At 40.3% G+C, this 14,828-nt stretch overlaps 1 protein-coding gene across 1 annotated transcript in view; it reads left to right on the top strand.

The window, feature by feature from the left end:
- The window catches only part of RAE1 (ribonucleic acid export 1), a 96,467-nt gene that overhangs the window by 62,633 nt on the left and 19,006 nt on the right, over window positions 1-14,828 (top strand). The window contains exons 4-5 of the mRNA XM_069243592.1: window positions 6,007-6,099; window positions 14,701-14,787. Coding sequence (XP_069099693.1) covers window positions 6,007-6,099; window positions 14,701-14,787 — 180 coding nt within the window. The remainder of the gene's footprint in view (window positions 1-6,006; window positions 6,100-14,700; window positions 14,788-14,828) is intronic.

Below are 14,828 nucleotides of genomic sequence, written 5' to 3'. Positions count from 1 at the left end.
TCCCACAGTATCAAGCAGCTTTCTTTCCCCCCAGTATGTGTTTCCTGCAAGCAGAGGCAATCTGCCCACAGGATTTTGAGATCAAGGGCTACTTTACACCTTTTAACACCATTGTTCAACCCACACATATTAACTGTTGCTATACAGAGTTGAGCCATTTCTAAAGATCAGATTTATCTGCTTCCCAGGTAAATCTGTTTACCACACCTTACACGCTTCGGATCTTGTGAGACCCAGTAAGAGTAGAGTAAGGGAAAACAACCTGAGGGCAAACAACCTCCTCATTTGTTGTGACCCCGATAACCCCTCCAGCCCCCCTCCACCCTCACCCCCCACCCTTATCATCCCTCCTCCCACCTCCTTACCCTCCAAGACCTCCTCAGGCCTGAACTCCAGAAATCATGCGCAGTGCAAACCCCTCCCCAGCCACCGGGCAAACCAGCAAACCCCCTGAGTGCAATCAAGAGAGAATACACTTTAAAGACATAGCAAAAAATAGAATAGACTTTGGTAATTTGATTGCTTTAGATTCCTTCTTCTCCAAAAACCATATCCCACTATCTTAGTCATACAGAAAAGAAAAAAATACATTTCAATCTGAGTAGAGATGCAACCACTAGCTTATAGAATACACTCCTTCCCCTCAGCTCCTTTCCTAGCAGACGCAGTCTGCTAGGACTCCATCTTCGCTGACTCCATCCTGTTGCCCAGATGTCCATTCATTCAGATACTCTCTAGCCTTGATTTCTGAGGTAAGTGAGCAAGATTTGCCCTGCAGTTTGACCTTCAGACAAGCTGGGCTGATCAGATCAGCTTCCTCACAACATCCTGGAAAGGTTCTTTCAGCTGCTGAAGTCTCCATCCTAGCTTGACTGTCGCATGGCAGAAATCGGGTCTTACAAAGAAGCCCGTTTAGCTTCTGGTTGGGACTTTTTGAAGATTGCTAGCTGAAGCAGAAAGTTCCCAAAATAAACTAACACCACTCTTGGTCATCCAGCAGCCTCATCCTTTATTGGCCTCTGCCTTTTAATCATTAGGGGAAAGTGATGCACCCTCTGGACCTCCGCCTCCCAATTCCAGATACAAAGCTTGTGAAAACCCCCCTCAGCAGAGAGATCATGAAGGACTGTATGCCCCTACCTTTGACCCCTTCTAGGATGCCTAAAAATTTCAAATTATTTCTCCTTTGACAATTCTCAAAATCTTCTATGTTCTATAAGACATCAGCAAGTTGAGATTCATACGTCTCTGTTAGATCTCTTAGAGCTTCCAGGTCTTACTCTAGTGCTGTGGTGCAGTCTTCTACTGCAGGAACCCTTTCCCTTATCTCACAGCATGCTTTGCTGATTTTCCTTATTGTCCCTTGCAGATTTTTTAGTAGCCACCTGCACCCTCCAGCTATCATTGCAAGTTTCCTCTTGGAGCTGCTTGATAGACTGATAAATGAGACTCAGTGAAAGTACTTCACTTACAAGGGAAGGATTTGAATGTCTATCTTCCGAAGGGGAGAGTATTGGTTCCTGTCCCAGATCATCCTAGTACACCTGCTGTGGCGCAGAGTAGACCCATTTCAAAGGACAGAAATCATCACCTCCTCCCATTCTCAGCTTCCATCCCCTTGGCCTTTCTTTTTAGCTTTTTCTTACACTTAAGTTTCCCAGCTGTTCTCATCAATTGTGAATCCGTGTGTTCCTTTGAGCCGCTGACAGAGCTAATCTCAAAAAGAGAAAAATAAATGATTGAATGCATTGCTAAAGAAGGGTGATTTATTCACATTGGTTCAGTCATTTATTTAACCACTTTTTGGAATCCGGTTTTCATCACCACAGTTGTTGTTATTAACTGGCCTCACCACGTGGATGGGTGTTAGGGGGAGTTCTCTGTCCATGCCCAATGAATATTTCTTGCAAAGGATTTTGATCCTGCATTGTTGGACCTATATACTCCATTTCCGTTTGTTTATTTGTTTTTTAGAATGACACATCCCCTGAACAAGGGCTCAGCCTGAACTGGAACAGAATCATTAATTTGGAATTAGTGAATGATATGTAGATCTCATCATTTTAGCATGGGGTGCTTCAATATCCTACATCCGAGGACGAAGTCAATCCATTTTTGAAGGATAAAAAATTGAAAAACTTACCTTTTTATTGAAGTTCTTTCAACTCAATGAATCATAGTTAGAAATGTTTGAACTTAACATGGTGGTGCGTTATGCGGATGTTGCCCTGTGAAGTAGACAATTCAGTGGTTTCACTAAACTGGTTACCTTGCATTCACATCCTGATTAATGTAACCAAAGTGGACACCAAACTGTTCTACAGCGCTTCTGATTTAGGTGCCATACTACAACAACAAAAAAATCAAAAATCTCTACAGCGATCTTTAAAGCTAGATCTGTTTTGTAGACTAGAACTACAAATGGCAGGGTACTTTTGCTGTTAAATATTGTTGCATTTTCTACATGTTGGCCTTTACAATGGGCAGGGCAGGCACAGTCGCCCATGATCTTAAGGAATACAGATAGCCTGTCATGTTTTGGTGTGGGCACGCTTTCATTCAATCTGACCTATTCATTTTGCTTGATGTTCTTAGACATCAGTAGCTATGACTATGTGCTAAACGCAAAACAACCTCTAAATCTTGTTTGGCAAGAATTGAGAAAAATATTGATCTATACCTTTCTTGAGGCCTTATTGTGTTCTCAGACCTTTCTGGATTAGCAAATTATGCGTAATACAAATGCATAATTTTCTCTAACAGTACAATTTTTGTGCCATCATTTAAGTATTTTCATTTACTCTCACCCTATGCACTGTCTCATCTAGGGAACCAATATGGTCCTTGTCATTCTGGCAAAAAGCATTTAGCCCTGGGCTTTTCTTTACCAGTTAGCATTTGGTATGATAAACATGAATAAACATTACAACTTCTACAATGCAGTGGTCTCCTAGCAAAAGCCCGGAACTGGAAAAATAGATATCTGGCGACATTGCACATGTAATATTTCAAATCTTATACACTTCTAGCCATGCTTACCATCACCCCTAATTACCACCCCTAAATATTGTGTATTGCCCATTACCTCGTACCAGGTATCCTTCCCTTCCACCACCTTGACACATCACATTCAGCTTCCTGCCACCTTTCACACACTCACATTCCAAACATATTCCTCGATGGGAGTCAGGGTAGACTAGAAAGATATGCTAGTAGAAGCTATACAAGTGGTAGACCTGAAAGTCAAAGAGGTGTTCTTAACACCCCAAAAATCAGTTGCCACAATAATGGTATGTGTGACTTAAGAGTGGCCGGTGCAGTCTGTGTGTCGGGCATTGTGTGCTGCATGCATTTTCGTCTTGTGGTGATTCTTCTAAAATTTTGGGGTCTGTATTTCAGAACAGTGTTATGTAACCTCTGGGATAAATAACTCTCTGTCTCTCTATCTGACACTCACCCAAAGAACAAGTTTTGGCAAGGCCTATAGGTAATGCCAAAGAGCCATGATGTACCGTACTGAATCTGCTATGAAACATGACTAAATTAAATAAATGCACATTACTGGAACTCCATGTCATTTTGTAGGTGCTCATGCATTTTTTTTGCATGTGTTTGCCTACAAAAGAGCCTTTTTTTGCATTTACAGATCCAACATGGATCTATGAATAATAACAAAAAAAGAGCAAAAACGCTTTTTTAAAAGATAACGCAAACGCTCTTTAAAAAAAAAAAAAAAGAAATGGTGAGCAGGGTTTGGAAGCAGGTTGGGGTGAAGCAAAATGCAGTGCTGGGGGAGAAGCAACACAAGGGAGAGAACACAGGAGCAAAGGGAGAAACACATGGAAGAAAGAGAGCAAGTCCTGATTTCTCACTTTTAAGTTCCGGATAACTAGGCTACATTGATTGGCCAGGCATCTACGTTGCCTGTCTGAAGTGTGTGTGCATTGCTGCCTGCCAGTTGGTGCTGTGCCCTCGAGGCAAGAAGGCAGTTATGTAAATTTTGTGCTATACCATTTCATTTTTTTCTATTTTTATAGCAGTTATGAAATTGTGATGGATCTATTTTGCTTCTGTCTTATTACTGGTGAATACACTAGGTGGGGACATGTAGTACCCTACTGGAGTAGCTTTTATTGTAGCGGTGTAAGAGGAGCTAATGTCAACTGTGACCTTCTGTTGCCTTTATCAAACACACCATTAACCAGCTACATCTTTTTCCTTGTACCTCCTCTCTCTTATTTCCTTCTTCTTGCTTTCAGTGCAGCGTGGTCTAGTCTTTGGGATCATATTCCCCATATTCACTTGCTACACTGCTTCTAATTTTTCTTAATAGGTCACAGCCCACTATTCCCCTTTCTGTTGTGATGAATGTGTATGTTATTGCCAACCAGCTAAGAGCCACAAGCATTATAATTCCCAGTAGTTTTAGACTCTAAACAAAAATGCGGGGCATTAGAGAAAAAAGAGAATCTCACAAGACCACATTGACTTTGTAAAACTCTGGTATAAAGGAATAATAATAAAAACCGGATTACAAATGCAGAAGTAAACTATTTAAGCATCCACATTTCAGGATGATAAATCACTCACATATTCGTTATGCCATAGGTAAACACTGCACGAATCCACCCATCCACCATTCTGATGCTGAAGCTACCAGCACTGGGAAAAAATCCAAATGCAGTAGTAGCCATAATGAAACCCCTTCGTTGGCCACTGTTGCAGGGAATCTCTGCATCACCATCCCTTCTTGCTCCATTTTATTACAGCTTGTCTCAAAAAATCAGCCCAACTACAGTACAACATACAACACTGCATACCTGATAGCAAGCCTACTTATTTTGGTCAGGATCGCATACCAGCTGTGCTTCTAAAGTAATGGGCTCTAGCCACATCCTAAATCTTTCTAAAAATGTTATCAGTATTAAAACAAGTCTTCCTGATGCTTATGGAGATAATTCCTTTGGAGGTCTTTCAAAATTTGAGACCCATCTCAAAATTTACTGAGAAAGTACCTATCAAATAAACCAACCTTTTGTGCAGTGACCAATCTAGATCCCTTCCTAACTTCAGTAGAGAGGTTGCAGCCTTAAAAATTCAGGATGATGTTATGCTGATTCTTGAGGACAGTGGCTACCTTGGACCTTTCAGCAGTGGGCAAATCAATTAATCTTCCTGTGGTTATAAAAAATTAATCTGGCTTTGTGTAATGTAACTGGTTCTCAGGTAAAGTGCTCCAATGCCTTTGGGCTGTGATTGCGCTATATAAAGCTGGGGAAAAAAATCAGTGGACTATTTGGCATCTGTCAATAGATACATGGCTCAACACTTAGCTATTCCTTAGGGTTCATTTCTAACTGAGTCAGAAACTAAACACCTTTCTAGTCAACCTAGAAATGTATGGGGCTCTCATCTCCTTGAAATAAAAGCATGTAATGTAGAATTCCTAACTTGGCACTGTAGAAATTCATCCCCAAACATTTGAGCATGCGAACTAGGTATTATTACAAACGTAGTCTCATTTGCCAGATAAACAGGTTTCGCCATTAACACGATGCATTAACTACGTAAGCTCATTTTGCAGCGGTCGCCAAATCTATCTTATTTTGGTCTTACTCACTCATCCTGGCCACTAGCGTTTGCTAAGTAGTTCATTTGTACTTCCTGATTACAGGAATGCTTCTCTGACTCATTTGGAGGAACCCTCAATCAGCAGCTTGACTGAAAACTAGAAAGAAAAATAAATCAACCACATTTTCTTCCCTCACTGGATGACATACTGCAAAAACATCCTAGCTGGATGCACCAGCTTGACAAGTGTTTGATCCTCAGTCTATTCTTGCAAGTCTACAAAGCCTCCTAATTCAAAATAGCAAATCAAGTTGTTTTTGCTTCACCCGAATCTGTTAAACCATCAGTCTGAAAATATTTACTTTCCATAAGTTCATAAATTGCTCTTTAAAGAATTTAACAAATACATTATTCTTTCTCTTTTTTCTGATTCAGGTGCGGTGTTGGGAGGTGCAGGACAATGGACAAACTATTCCAAAGGCTCAGCAGATGCACACAGGGCCAGTACTGGATGTGTGTTGGAGTGATGTATGTATTTTACTGCATAGCCAAACTGAAGTTTGTATTGCCTTATGTGACTCATGCTTAAAAAATGCTAAAGCTTGCTGCTGTATCTAATTTTTCTTTTTGTTGGCTGAAAACCTCTGTGATATGTGAGCTATGTTTTCATTGTTGGTCTCATAATCAATGCACCACTGATTGCCAAAGATGAAATATTTAACTTACTTTACCAGGGTTTGGCACATTTTACAGATTAATAACAAGGTTCTACACTTTCACCTTTCTTACAAGCTCCACCTTTGAATACTAATCTCATTTGATATTATTTCTACCACTCGCCCCATTTTCGTTCCCATATAAATGCCACCCCCTTGTCTTCTATTTCCAGAGCCTCAAAGACTCTGAAGTGAAATAAGATCAATGACACTTCACAGGACAGTAAAATAAATAAGTGGGTGAAAATTGGTTTTAAAGTCTATTTTTAATATAATACTTATATTGTACTGTTGCTATCCACTGACTATTTTGAAGAAGGAATGAGAGGCTACATTGCTGATGGTGGAATCATCTAAATTTCAGAGCCATCATGTTCTATCAGCCAACTAATCCGGAATTAAGAATTTGACAAGACTATATTCTGAACGCCTGTTGGAACAGATGTGTCTTCATGGTTTTCTGATTCTTAGAAAACATTATTTGAGTCCGAATATTGGGAAAGTGAGTTTCCGGAAGAAGGTACCTTCCATACAGATAGCCCTTCCCCACAATGTGTGTGCGTCATCGGCTCGATGGTATAGTGTTCCCAGGGTGGAAAGTTAAGAGAACCCCGCCTTTGAGAATTAGGGTTTGTGTGCTTATCCCAAAATCGAGGAATAAGGCATGGTTTTGGACTTCATAGTTTAACCATTATACGGTAATATAGACAGCATAGTTTTTATTTCAGTTGTCAATACTGGAGGACTAGACCACAGCTTGAAGAATGACATTCATTTGTGCAGATGTAACAGAGGAAGAATTTCACATAGGTCACATAAGTGATAGAATTCATTACTCACTGACACTGTCTTCCTGGCAGGATTGTGTCAGAATTGACTCCCAAAGTGATGGATGTGCATTCTCCAGTAGCAGGATCTTTGTCTTAGAGGGGGTTAAGGACAACAAGTTTTGATGCCTTCAACCTTTATATTTTTTTAATCGTTTTTTATGAGGTTTCTTTTTTTTTTTACAGGTTGCGTACATTCAGATTTCTGCTTTTACTTTATACCAACATATTAAAGCCATCACGCTCGGTTATTGATTATGTATACATGTTCAGAGGTCACAGGAAGGTTAAGTCACAGATTTCTTTGATTGTTCAGTGAATAATAAGCAAAACAATTCTGTGTGATTATGGTTTTGTGAGCAAATAGGATCATAAATTCTATTACCTACCTGTCGTATGGGTTTGAGTCCACCTGGTGGAACTCTCCATTTTCTCCTGCATGGGTTACACATTCCATACATGGTTTGCCCCTCTTTACTGGGAGTCTCAAAACTCAATATTAATTCAGCCCACTGATAGGCTATTAATCTGTTACGTATCACTTCTTCGTCCATTTGCTGACATCCCGCCTTCCAGTGCACTGTTCTGCTTTTTTAAATAGTACAAAGCCATGTCTATGACCCTGTTACTAACATTCGTTGGTATCAGTCTAACAAGTAGTCATAGCACTTCTCAGGTCGCATTTGAACCTTACATTTCCAGACCCTTTCTGTGCTTGCCCTAATGCCCTTCCCTATTCCATTTAAATTCTCTGCTTATTTTAAATTCCCATTTCAATTTACTTCTCGGTGAGTTCTCTTTAGTTGCATCCAGGAGAGATCTGTTGAACCAGGTTATCAGACTGCGACTGCTACCAGCTGTGGATAGCAGTTGAAAAACCTCATGTGTTTGTGATTCGGGAGTATTTGGGAAACACGTACATCTTGATACGGCTCAGTTCCCAGTGTACCCATTTATTGAGTGAATCCGCTGCTCCGGCCATCTAAGCTGTCCATTGGATTTGGGCTGGTAAACATTACGGTCAAGGTCAGGTGCCCTGAGCCCTCCTTCAGGCATTGGTTCTGGCAAATGAGACTATGCATGCACCTTCTTCAGATAAAGCCCCTCAGGAGTACCTCTAGCTCTATAACCCATTTAAGGCAGATCATAAAGACAAAACAAATGAAATAATGTACGACTCTGGCACATCACTATTTTAGGCGAAGAATGTGTCCCATTACCGATAACTTTGCCTGTCAAAATTCAATCATATCTTTCAGGGATCTCATGGCAGTTTCTGGTTTTCCTGCCATTAATTACTCTTTTAGTGGTTGGTTCTTAGCCCCAAATCTATGATTGTATGTTGCGCCCAGGCAATATTGCTGCATTGCAGCTTGTGTTGTTGTTGCATTGATGAATTTACTGAAAGTGAACAGGTTTAGGACCAGTTTGCTTTAAGATCAGATAACCTCCCTTACTCCACTCAGTGTTGTACTTAAGGGCCCACACCTGAGCTTTAATCTCCTATGAACAGCAACATATCATCGACGTAAAATGAAAAAAGATGAGCTCCATCTGCAAGTGGAATTCCCCTTCCACATTTTCAACCCTTATCATTTCAGTAAACGGTTTGATAGTGAAACTGAATGTTGTTTGCATTCATGTGGTAAACCATGTTACTGTTAACATGGGTGCCAAGGCTGCTGAACCTCATTGGACGTTGCACATGGTGGTCACTGACGTGGATATGATTGCTGTCAATCTTGCATGATGAAACTGGTCAGACAGGAAGGAGATGGACTACTGAATGGCTTTTGCTCCATCACCTTAGGACATTGAAAGTTACTTGACCATGGATCATACTGGTGATTTGATCCTTTTTGTTATTTATGGAGTATCATGAGGTCAAAGGAGCCTTTTGAGCAAACACGAAACATTGTGGAATTAGACTGGGTCCTCCTCAACTTAGTTCGGACAAGGACGAGTGGTCAAACGGAAAAAAAAGCCAGTTTAATTAGAAAAACTCAGCTATTCTGCTGTGATAATGGACTCTCATCATGCACATTGTTCACCCTATGGGGTGGAAGAAAGTAGCAGGGTCAGTGAAGGTTTAGATACAATGGTTTTTGTATTGTCTTCTATTTTAAATAAAGATATGTAAACTTTTATATGAAACTTGTCGGGCACCCCTGATTTATGTAATCCTGCACTATAACTATGCCTTCTAATCTGTGTGGCAACCTGTGTGAAAAGGTAGGCCAGTTTACAGCTATTGGGGACTGTGGGATATGAGAGTAGAGTGAACGGAATATAAAAGTCCCAAATACATTGGTGATGAAGGCACAGCGACAATAGGAAATCATGGGCTCATCTTCTTTCCAGACGTGCAAAAGAAAACACCCAGATTTTAGTTTGTTTCTTTCTTTGCTCCTTTGTATTGGCTAAATAAAAGCCTACATTCAACACTGCATATGAACCAGAACTGTTAAACCTTGTTTATACCAAGGATTGATAACACTCATCTTCCAGGCTGCCAGCAAATAGCCACTGACTACTCTGGTTACTTTTTTAGAGGCGTCCAAGGAGAAATAGCTTAACAGATTTTAAACGCCCTAGGCCTTGTGTTTTATAAGTGTGCTGTGAGCTTATTTCATATTTTTGATCAGAAAAATCTACTCACCCACTCACTATGGCGAGTCATAATTTATCAGGCAAGCAACTTTTAGGGCCTATTTGCCCATTCTTGCGAGTTGATAAACAGGTGTCCTGTTCAGTCAGAAAATTAAGGAGCAATAGAGACACCTTTAAATCTTTTTATCTGGACTCATTTGCTCTGTGTTCAGAGACCGAGGTCAAAAATCAGTTAGTCTTCTTATAATTACCTTTCCTTCTTTGACTGCAGAGTTCCAGGATTTTGTAAAGTGAACTTTCTTACCTGCTGTACAGAACTTGAAATGAAAGTCTGTAGGGCGGCAGATTTTTCCTAACACACATATAAATAGCTAATAAGTAAACTGTAAAAACATTTAAAAATATATTTCAGTCGTTGTGAAATCCCATTTTGTGCACTTCTGAGGGAAGAAAAAAATATTTTGATAGGATGAAATCAAATCATACCACTTTACTTGGTGATGTGCAAATGTTAAATATGTTTTCTGAAACCCAATTTTGACAGGTTATTGTTAACACACTACATATTTTTTATCAGTAAAGCTGCAAGTTAGTGGGTAGGTTTTTTGGCCATTTCTTGGAAATTTACTGTCTGTAAATTACAGTGTGCTACTACATCATACCTTAGTACTATTTTTATCAAAAGTGAATGTTTAAAGATAAACCGAGGAACGCTTCTGCCCCTGCCCTGATGGCAGTGCTATTAGTAAACAAAGAGGGAATTCCTTAGGGATCATGTGTAACCGCTATGTGGGCTACGTTCTTAGCGCCTCATTCATGAGGGAGCCACGCAGTGCAGCAAGTCATCTTGCTGCACTGCAGTATGGGGAAAGGGCAGGAATGTGCCATATTTAAGGCAGTACAGTACAGTGCAGTCCTGTCCTTTCCCATGTGCTGGTGCAAAATGGTCTGCCTAGCACCAATGCAGGCCCCTTTGTACCTTAGTGCAAGGATGCCTGGATTGCAGGAAGGGACACTTTACTGCACAAAACAATCCTGGAAGTCATGTTCCTCTTTCTGTGTGTGCTGCATAATGCAGCACACCTAGAAAGACGAAGAAACGATGAGAAATAGAGATATTTCTTATTGTTACGCCTTCCATGTGAAGGTGTAAGATTTTCACGCATCCCCAGGTATACAAGTTCTTGTAAATGTGGGGATGTGTTAAAATCCATGAGAGGTGCGTGGGAACACCCATGCAACGGCCATGGAATGACTTCCCAGGGCAGAGTAATGCAACACAGCAATTTGCGCTGCATTGCTTCACTCCAGATTTTTGGAGCCACTCAGAACCACACAGAGTGGCTTCAAAAATCTGTATTGAGGCTTGCATGGTGCTAGAGGGATTCAAACAGCCTCATAAATAGGCCCCACGTTATACATGGAGCAAACGTTTAGACATTTAATCAGACAAGTTTTTTTTTTTATTGGTACCACAGATTTGCTGAACTTACATAGTTGAAGGTGCACGCATATGAGAATAAAGAAAAAAAGACTCCATAAAATAAAATATTTGCGTATGATCACGCAATTTGAGACCCTTTTAAGTTTCCAGTGCATTGCAGTTGGGTCGGGTAGATTATTCAAGTTACTTAACTTGAAGATCTAATTAAAAAAAATTGATTTTTCGGGACCTGTTAATATATTGGTAGATTAACATAAGGTGCTGCTGACTTTCTTTGTTTGCACAGTAATGACAACAAACCTCTTCGATATTTCCCCGGAACCTCAAGAAGGTTGCCAGCTCTTACTAGAGCAAAGAGTCTTCTGTCCTGATGGTTTGTCAGTGTGGTTGTGTGCCGATAAGTGACTTGTCAGGTATAACAATGTATTGATGTTGAGCTTTGGCAGTTAGGTCCTGTGTGCTGGGTTCAATCTTGGCTGATCACATCTGGTCCACAAATTTGCCTTTCAAAACTTCAGCCAGGTTATCTCCGTTTATTCTTCAACAAGTTGCTATTGACCAATATTGCTCTCTTTAACAAGTACTGCCTTCACGGATTTCACTGGTTTCTTTTCTAACTTCAAGATTTTCTTCCAGGTCATTTTAGCTAGGTATTCGGTGCCAGGCTTATTTACAAAGGGTTCCTCACATGGGTAATTGTGATGGCATCTTCGGTTAGGCAAAGCCCACTTTGCATTTTAGGGTAGCTATTGGTGTATCTTTAGGTAGTAATAAGTTTCTTCTACAATTTCTGTTCATAGCTACATAGGTGTTTGGCAACAGACCCTACGTTTGTGCATCATAGCATAGAGGCTCTGCGCTTTTTCTCCCTCTCGCACCACCGTCTCCTCTTGAGAAGTAATCTGCCATTATTCCAGACAAATCTTACAATTGTATTGGCGGGAGAAGCCACTTTCTCAATGGCATTTCTTGTGTGGCTTGTCCATGTGACACTGGTTAAATCAAACGTAAGGCTGTATGTGGAGGCTTCAGGCAACCCTCTTCTCTAGTAGACTCTTGTCGATTTTTGCCACTGAGTAGAAAACAAAACATGATGTGTCACCTTTTAGTACATTCAGAGACAATCCAGTTCTCTATGCTCTGAATGATAAAAGTTTATCAAAAGTGAGTCATCCCCAGAAAAGAGCATTGACCCTTTAAAGTTCGCTATCATTAAAATGTGTTCAGCTACAAAGACTGTCTTTGTTCTATATACAGAGTGAGAAGGTGGAACTCATCAAACACCGTTACTTCAATTCCCTTAGTTTTAAAGTGAGCACTCAGTTTCTCCGTAGGTGATTATTGCTTTGACTTTTGTCTCTGCGGATCTGATCACTATGACTGCTATGACATTTATAACCATTAGATAACTTTTGTTTTTGTTTCCAAGTTTCTGTCTACAAGTTAGATCAGACATAGATAAAACAATCCATGCATGCTAAAGAAAGGCGAATTTCCTATGGATGTGTGCTTGTGGTTGATGTAGATTACTGAGATTTCCTCAATGGCTTACTGTTGACTTGTCTTTAACCCATAGTCCAAAGGTTTCAAATAGTTTAAGAATGAATATGGTGGCAAACAGGAATCTGCCCTTTCTTCATCTCCACTCTTTGGTGTTCTGGCTTATGCCTGCCTCTGTTGTCTGTGGCTGCCTCTCCAGATCTTTTCCACATTTTACTCTTCTCATACCTTGTCCCTTAATCTTATTCATATTGTTAATGTTAATATGGATCAAGATTGTTCAAACCAGTCGGGAGAGCGAAACCGGTGGAATGTTATAAATGTTAGAATAGTTTTGGGCGATTGCAGGGATCGGAAAGGGGGGTCAAAGAGGTATAGTGTAATAACTATTTAAGAGTTTCTTGAAGAATCTGAAAAAACACAATTTTTATTTACGTTCTTTACCTTACATGGCCATCCCTACTTGGTACCTGTGTTGAAATATATTGAACGCACTGGCTCACTTGTGTCTCCGTACAGTGAGGGCTTCTATCCTGCTCCCTTGACTCTAGCTTTTCCCACCTTTCAGCTCTTACCTAACCATTTCTTTACTACAGCTTCTTCCTGTGTGCTTTGAAAAACTCAGAAGAACTCTGAACCGCAAACTTCAATAAACAGCCTATTCCTTAGCGCCCACTACACATAACTTTATAGACCTCTGTGCCTGCAGATGCCAGTTGTATAAGTCATGTATAGGTGACACTGGCCTATTAGCTGCTGCAGTATTATCTCCTGCATTTTGGGGGAATCCACTGCTTGGCTTTGTCAAGCAGTGGATTCCCCCAAAATGTTGGTTTTATCACTAACTGGGGATGCTCTAGGACTAGCTCTGACGCACATACACCTGACTCTTGGTCATGTATTTGAGGCCCTTCCAGGGGCTTTAATGGAAAGAAAGGAGTCAAACAGTGTCAGGTGCTAGTAAAGAGAAATGTGCACCTGCATTTCGTGGACTCTATAAGAAGGTATGCATGTAGTCCGGTATTGGGCCATAGCTCAATCTTTTATTATTTTTCATTGCAAACAATACCTAAAACATAAGTTGCTGGAGGCATTCCTCTATTAAGGCTCTTTTGATGTTAATTACCTAAAACCAAAAATGTATTTCCATCTTAAGTGCTTTGTCAATCTGCTTGTAGATCTATCCGTTTGAGACAGTGAACAGTTAGACCCATTCAAAAGTACTTGCCAACACAAAGTTTTGCAAAGTGTGCAGATTTCAATGCAGAAGTTAATGCTGTTAATGTGTTTTTAACTTTCTATTTCTGTAACACCTTTCTGAGCTGTTCGTGCTCTGGGTGGAGCATGTGTGCTTGTATGCGGGATTTCATGCACATTACTGTGCGATATCATGCTATTTCTTCCTCGACTCCCCATATTTCCCAATCTGGCCTTGTTCCAGTGTCTGCCACTTTAGTCTCTGTGACTCTCTTTGCCCCCAGTTTCCTTCGTCTCCTCAGGCCAGTGTTTTCCAGTACATATCTCTCCCGTGTTAGTCTTTCCACCTGTCTCTCTCTCTTCCTGGTTGTATCTATGGTCTCTTCTTGACCATGCCTTCTCATATCGGTGCTGCCTTGTTTTGATTTCCCTCTATCTTGATTTGGTTCCGCTTGTCTCGCTTTTGCTAATGTACTCCCACCGTCTATATGTGGCCCTTGAAGTATGTTTTTAATTTGTAGGTATTTCACTTTCAGATTAGTTATATTTTTTCCTTTATTATCTTTCAAAACAAGAGAAACACAAAATCTGCCCTGCTTCCTTATTATGGTTAATTAAGGCACCGGTGTAGAGACAGCCTACAAGCATTTAAAATAAATTAGGGTTTGGACATGTGCTCAGCTAAAAATCTAAACGATAAAGTACATCTGCTGTTAGCATCTTACGATGAACACATTTCCCTTGAATTATTTGCAGACATTTTATGAAATACACAATTGCCATTAACTGTTCAAGTACTGTATTTAAAATGTGTTTAATTCTCTTTCATTTACAGGATGGGACCAAAGTATTTACAGCTTCCTGTGATAAAACCGCGAAAATGTGGGATCTGAATAGTAATCAAGCTATACAAGTAGCACAGGTACCGTGTAGTGTACCTCTTTTATAGCACCTTATGTTTGC

Source organism: Pleurodeles waltl, chromosome 7, assembly GCF_031143425.1.
Source record: "Pleurodeles waltl isolate 20211129_DDA chromosome 7, aPleWal1.hap1.20221129, whole genome shotgun sequence".
Classification (NCBI taxonomy): Eukaryota; Metazoa; Chordata; class Amphibia; order Caudata; family Salamandridae; genus Pleurodeles; species Pleurodeles waltl.
Note: the sequence above shows the minus strand (reverse complement) of the source record. Positions and strands in the feature narration are given on the sequence as shown.